The sequence below is a fragment of the Megalobrama amblycephala genome, linkage group LG6 (assembly GCF_018812025.1).
Source record: "Megalobrama amblycephala isolate DHTTF-2021 linkage group LG6, ASM1881202v1, whole genome shotgun sequence".
Taxonomy (NCBI): Eukaryota; Metazoa; Chordata; class Actinopteri; order Cypriniformes; family Xenocyprididae; genus Megalobrama; species Megalobrama amblycephala.
Genome location: NC_063049.1, coordinates 4,878,685 through 4,885,170, shown reverse-complemented (window position 1 = coordinate 4,885,170; position 6,486 = coordinate 4,878,685). Strand labels below are relative to the sequence as shown.

At 36.0% G+C, this 6,486-nt stretch overlaps 1 protein-coding gene across 1 annotated transcript; it reads left to right on the top strand.

The window, feature by feature from the left end:
- The first annotated feature begins 243 nt into the window (after positions 1 to 243).
- LOC125269716 (zinc finger protein 501-like) lies at positions 244 to 5,974 on the top strand. The gene is made up of 3 exons (XM_048192669.1): positions 244 to 775; positions 4,743 to 5,018; positions 5,103 to 5,974. The coding sequence occupies exons 1-3, from the start codon at positions 691 to 693 to the stop codon at positions 5,972 to 5,974; spliced, it is 1,233 nt and encodes a 410-aa protein (XP_048048626.1). The 5' UTR covers positions 244 to 690.
- The last annotated feature ends 512 nt before the right edge of the window (positions 5,975 to 6,486 follow it).

Here is a 6,486-nt window from a genome sequence, read left to right as displayed (position 1 = left end):
TAAAATAGTTGGATTTCTATGCACTTCTGTGATTGTAGACAATGCATGACTTTTATTTTGGAGTGACGACATGACGTCATAAGACTGCGCAGCGCTCCTGCATCTGCTGTGATTCTGCTGAATAAAGGTTTGTTTTAAGAATTTAAGCTGTTTTAATCGACAGAAACCGTTTTTAATAATTTTACCAGCAATGTTAAAATAGTTTATTTACTATTTAGTAACATTGTGATTCTTTATCTAACTGTAGTGAAGGATATTTGTGTGAGTAAAGCTCATATCCACTGATGAGAAACAGTAAACCTGCGTCTCATTTCTCTCTATATAAATCATAAATCAGTTGATCATGAACACGAGTTCAGTCTCTGGCGAGTAGTGATGGAGAAACTGAACTTTTCAACTCCGAGTCAATTGGATCAAACACTTTGAGAAATGATTCAGTGAATCACGACTCGTGCTGTTCGAACAGTGAACATGAACGAGAACAACAAACACTAACAAACTAACTAATCATGTTTTCATCAAAGAGTAATCATCTAAATATAATCTATATTTCATTAAATACCATATGAGGATCATAAATGCCTGAAATATGAAGTTTATTAATTTGTAGTGTTAGTTTTGAGTGTTTTTTTTTTTAGTCCAACAGGTCATTGAAGACTTTTAACTCTGTTAATTATTCTGTACTTACAGATGGAGTTTAATAAAGATGAGACTGAAGAAATAAAGATTGAAGAAACATTCAGTGTGAAACATGAAGATACTGAGGAACAAACAGGTTGGTTTTATTCTCACAGCTGAACTCAGTCATTTGATCATTATTAAAGGTCCCATTGAACATGTTTTTAAAAGATGTAATATAAGTCTAAAGTGTCTCCTGAATGTGTCTGTGAAGTTTCAGCTCAAAATACCCCATAGTTTTTTTTTTTTTTTTTAAAATTTTTTAACTGTCTATTTTGGGGCATCATTAACAATGCACTGATTTACACTCGACCCCTGCCAATCGCGTCTTCCCTGCCACACGAGCTCTGGATTATATTACAGCGCATTTACAAAGTTCACACAGCTAATATAACCCTCAAATGGATCTTTACAAGATGTTCGTCATGCATGCTTCGAATTATGTGAGTAAATGATTTATTTTGGATGTTTATATTTGATTTCTCTATGAGTTTGAGGCTGTGCTCCGTGGCTAACGGCTAATGCTACACTGTTGGAGAGATTTATAAAGAATGAAGTTGTGTTTATGAATTATACAGACTGCAAGTGTTTAAAAATGAAAATAGCGACGGCTCTTGTCTCCGTGAATACAGTAAGACACGATGGTAACTTTAACCACATTTAACAGTACATTAGCAACATGTTAACAAACATTTAGAAAGACAGTTTACAAATATCACTAAAATATCATGATATCATGTCAGTTATTATTGCTCCATCTGCCCTTTTTTACTATTGTCCTCGCTTGCTTACCTAGTCTGTTGATTCTGCTGTGCACATCCAGACGTTCTGCCCTTTCTAATGGCTGGAATATGAGCTGGCAATGGCATAATGCAAATATTGGGGGCGGAGCCCCGACTGTTACGTAACAGTCGGTGTTATGTTGAGATTCGCCTGTTCTTCGGAGGATTTTAAACAAATGAGATTTATATAAGAAGGAGGAAACAATGGAGTTTGAGACTCACTGTATGTCTTTTCCATGTACTGAACTCTTGTTATTTAACTATGCCAAGATAAATTCAATTTTTGAATCAAGGGCACCTTTAAAATGTTCAGCTCTACATAGAGAATATACTGAAGTATAATCTTACAGATAATATTAAAGAATCCATTCATTTCCAGTATAATATCATTCAGGTATAAATTCCTTGATCATGAAATGGTTTAAATAACATTTGCAGATGCTGAATGAATTTCCAGTTTCAAATGATTAATAAACAGCAGCACAAACTCTGTGAAATCAGCAGCTCTTCCGGCGCACTCAGTGTGTCTGAATTCACTCAGTCATTTCATTCAAGTGGACTTACTGTAGAGCAAGAGTTAGAGTTTGATTTAGGGCTGGTTACTTGTAATTAAAAGGTTAGTTCACCCAAAAATTCTGTAATTTATTACTTACCCTCATGCCGTTCCACACCCCTAAGACAACTTTAAAATTCAGTGTTTCCATTAAATGTGACCCCAAACCACAAAACCAGTCGCACGGGTATATTTGTATAATAGCCAACAATACACTTGTATGATGTATGTATGTCAAAATTATGCAATATTAAGTAAAGATCATGTTCTATTAAGATATTTTGTCCATTATTTTAGTCCGTTATATTGAAACAAACCAGTCTAGACTTTGAGGATGTGACTTTCTACTGAAGCTGAAACGTCAAGATATGACGTGATATATTTTTTAAAAACATACAAATAACAAATAATAATCACTCCAAAATTTAAAAATATACAATCTACTCCACTTTACTGCAAACTTCACTTGATCTTGTGTTTCTGGTGTCCCACATTCACATGTGTATGAAAGGAAGTCAGTGGAAGGAGAAGTCTGCTGTGAATGGCCCTTAATAATTACACAGTTTTTAGGAAAATAAATTAAATATCAACCTAAAAGTTGATGTCAAAATATGGCTGTTAATATCACATTAGATCATTTTTTTTATTGATCAAATATATTACTCACAATATTTCAGAGCAATGTTTTCTTTATTTTCTTAATATTATTTATGAATTAAGAATTATTTAACCCTCTGGAGTCTGAGGCTGATTTGGGGCCTGGAGAAGTTTTGACATGCCCTGACATTTGTGCTTTTTTCAGTTGTTCATAAACATATTAATGACACAAGTGTCATTCCACTGTATTCAGCACAAACTAGGCTACCATAATATGTGAGGAACATGTATGTACATGTTTGTGTTTTTGAAGGAATAACGTTTATGCGTGGTTATTGAAAAAACAAAAAACTTAAGTCACTGATATAAGGCCAATAAAAGTATATTAAATCTGTGTTCACAAAACTTCTGGCTATTGGAGGTTGTAGACTAGAGTTTTTGCTTCAAAATTATGTAAAAATTATGCTGACTACTCTTTCATTTATAACAATATATTGATTTAGTTTTTGTAAGACACTTTTTGCCAAGAAACACAGTATGCGTGGAGGCGTGAATCTCCATGAATAATGGGTGATTCTCACCTGAGAAGACAAAAGAATTGCATAGTAATGACCTGAAATGACTTGCATATTAATGAGGCCTTTCAGTCAGGTAGGCTGTGAAAAAAAAACTTCTGTGATGTCTCAAGCTCATCATGGTATATGAAACATACAGAAAAATATTATTACAATATAAAATAATGGTTTTATATTATACTTTAAAATATAATGTATTTCTGTGATGCAAAGAGTCTGAATATAGGCTTTTAGTTTAAAAACATGCACATTTGGACAAATATTGGATTCTCATATGTTTATGACAATTTTCTATACAGAGGAGTTATTTTTATTTAATATTCATTGTTATCTCTATGAGCGCTGGTGTTTGCAATTCATACTGCAGCCGGAGGGCGCTCTCTGTGCATTTTTAGTCCACAAATTTACCTAAGAAGAAGAGGCTATTCCATGAATGGTGTTTACAATTCATACTGCAGCCGGAGGGCGCTAAAGAAACAAAAACTCTAAAATTCATCAATAGAAGAAAACAAACAGGAACTAACTGCATGTCTTCTAAAGATCGCTAACCATGGCTTTTACACCCAGATAAACACTTTTCAAGACAATAAATACACGATTGAGACGATGAATGCATGTGTTGCCTCTGTATTTGCCTCAGAATAGCGCTGGCTCCGTGGGTGTGGCCGCATTAGTGGGTAATGAGCTGAATCACAGACTTCTGACATGGCTCTCTTTTCATACAGATTACATAAACACAGAAGGTTTGTTTTCGATTTGACTTACACGATTTAAAACCTGACATTTCAACGTTTCTTTAGACATAAGTGTAATTCTTTTGTCAGTAGTATTCACTAAGTTACAGTTCATTTTCTGAGAACTATCAGATTGGACTTCGTTCAGAGGGAGACGAGAGATCACGCATCATGTTAGTTTTCTTTATTTTACAAAAGGCAAAACATTTTGTTTTTACTCTGAGTGTATACAAATAAAAGGAGATATTCTATAGTTTCAATTGATGTATTACTTATGTCTCTATGACAAAAAATGACAGAATATTTTAAGTCTGTTTTGCTGCAATGTGAAAAAAACCCTGCAAAACGCGCCGGTGCATTTTCAGACCTCAGAGTGTTAAGGGAAGGTGGCAGAGCAGCTATTTGGGAAATTCTGTAGCCAGAAGATGTCCATTCAGTGCTGATTGTCTTAATTCAGTAAATCTTGATGTAAAAACATTTGAAATTGGAGTCAGATTAAACGAGCAAGTAAAGTAAAATTGAGACTAATTTCTAAAATTAAGTGATCTTCACAGGAGCGCTGAAAAGACGCACACACATTATACCTTCACAAGACCACTGGATTCGGTCACTGGAACGACAGCTGGTCCTTTACGATCGGAAGATTAATGTTAAAGTTTCAGGGACATATGCAACTAATTTATGCAAATGCATCAAAATGATTGTAATGTTTTGTAGCAGTTGTCTGTCATAACAGGTCTCAATTTTATCACCTTTAACTTCATATTTCTCTCTTTATTTTGATTTACTGAAAGTGAAATTACTTTTTTCTCTTTCATTTCAGACCTGATGGAAGTGAAGGAGGAGAGTGAAGAACTGAATGAAGTGGAGGAGGAACATCATGACAAACCTGGAGAAAAACCTTTGAGTCGCTCAAAGACTAAAAAGACATTTTTAAAGAAAAGAAGAGCCAAGAAATCTACAACCTGCACTCAGTGTGGAAAGAGTTTGTCAACCAAACAACATCTTGAGATTCACATGAGAGTTCATACTGGAGAGAAGCCGTTCACATGTGATCAGTGTGGGAAGAGTTTCAAACAAAAAGGACATCTTAAGAGTCATATGAAAGTTCACACTGGAGAGAAGCCACACACATGTGATCAATGTGACTAAACGTTTCTCTGGGCATCAGCCCTGAAGAGACACCTGAGAGTTCATACAAATGAGAAGCCACATTCATGTTCTGTGTGTGGAAAGAGTTTTTCACTGCTGTCATATTTACAAGAACATGAGAAAATTCATACTGGTGTGAGAGAGTACATGTGCTTTGAGTGTGAGAAGACTTTTACTACAGCAAACCAATTAAAACAGCACCAGAGAATTCACACTGGAGAAAAACCTTACAAGTGTTCACACTGTGAAAAGAGATTCAGTGTGTCATCACATCTGAAAACACATGAGCGGATCCACACTGGAGAAAAACCTTACAAGTGTTCATACTGTGACAACAGATTCAGTCAGTCATTACATCTAAAAAGACATGAGAGGATCCACACTGGAGAGAAACCTTACAAGTGTTCACATTGTGACAACAGATTCAGTCAATTAGCTCATCTGAAAACACATGAGAGGATCCACACTGGAGAAAAACCTTACAAGTGTTCACACTGTGACAAGATATTCAGTGATTCATCACATCTGAAAACACATGAGAGGATCCACACTGGAGAAAAACCTTATAAGTGTTCACAGTGTAACAAGAGATTCAGTCAGTCAGAACATCTAAAAACACATGAGAGGATCCACACTGGAGAAAAACCTCACAAGTGTTCACAGTGTGACAAGAGATTCAGTGATTCATCACATCTGAAAACACATGAGAGGATCCACACTGGAGAAAAACCTCACAAGTGTTCACACTGTGACAAGAGATTCAATCAGTCATCAACTCTGAAATCACATGAGAGGATCCACACTGGAGAAAAACCTTACAAGTGTTCACACTGTGACAAGAGATTCAATCAGTCATCAACTCTGAAATCACATGAGAGGATCCACACTGGAGAAAAACCTTAGAAGTGTTCACACTGTGACAAGAGATTCAGACGGTCAGAACATCTGAAAACACATGAGAAGATCCACAGCAGAGAGAAGCCGCACACGTGTGATCAGTGTGGAAAGAGTTTCTCTTTTAAAAGTCACCTTAAGATACTCATGAAGATCCATGCATTGGAGAAACCACATCACCACAGTCTGAAATGAAGTAGTTCATTTATATGAGCTGAACAAAAATCTCTTCTGTGTAAGTTAGCCACAGCCAAATCTCTCCTCTCCAGCTATAGTTGAAGTAAAATACAGTTAAAGTATTTAATCCAGTTCCATCCAGTTGAGGATCGTATTCATCACGCCGATATGGACGGTTTGTTGAGGAACTGTGCCACTGGCTGTCGTGTCGATGAGGCCTTCACAATGGATGATAGTCGACTCGATCTCTGGATGATACTTCAGGGCTGCATTGTGGTCCTGTTGGGGCGCTGGCCCGGATCCGGTTGACTACGATAAACCTCGGGATAAACAGAAAGACTAAT

Coding starts and splice junctions, on each gene's coding strand:
- LOC125269716 (XM_048192669.1), top strand. CDS start 691: ATGGAGTTTAATAAAGATGAGACTGAAGAAATAAAGATTGAAGAAACA. Junction 776..4,742: donor AGATACTGAGGAACAAACAG/GTTGGTTTTATT, acceptor CTTTCATTTCAG/ACCTGATGGAAGTGAAGGAG. Junction 5,019..5,102: donor AAAAGGACATCTTAAGAGTC/ATATGAAAGTTC, acceptor CCCTGAAGAGAC/ACCTGAGAGTTCATACAAAT.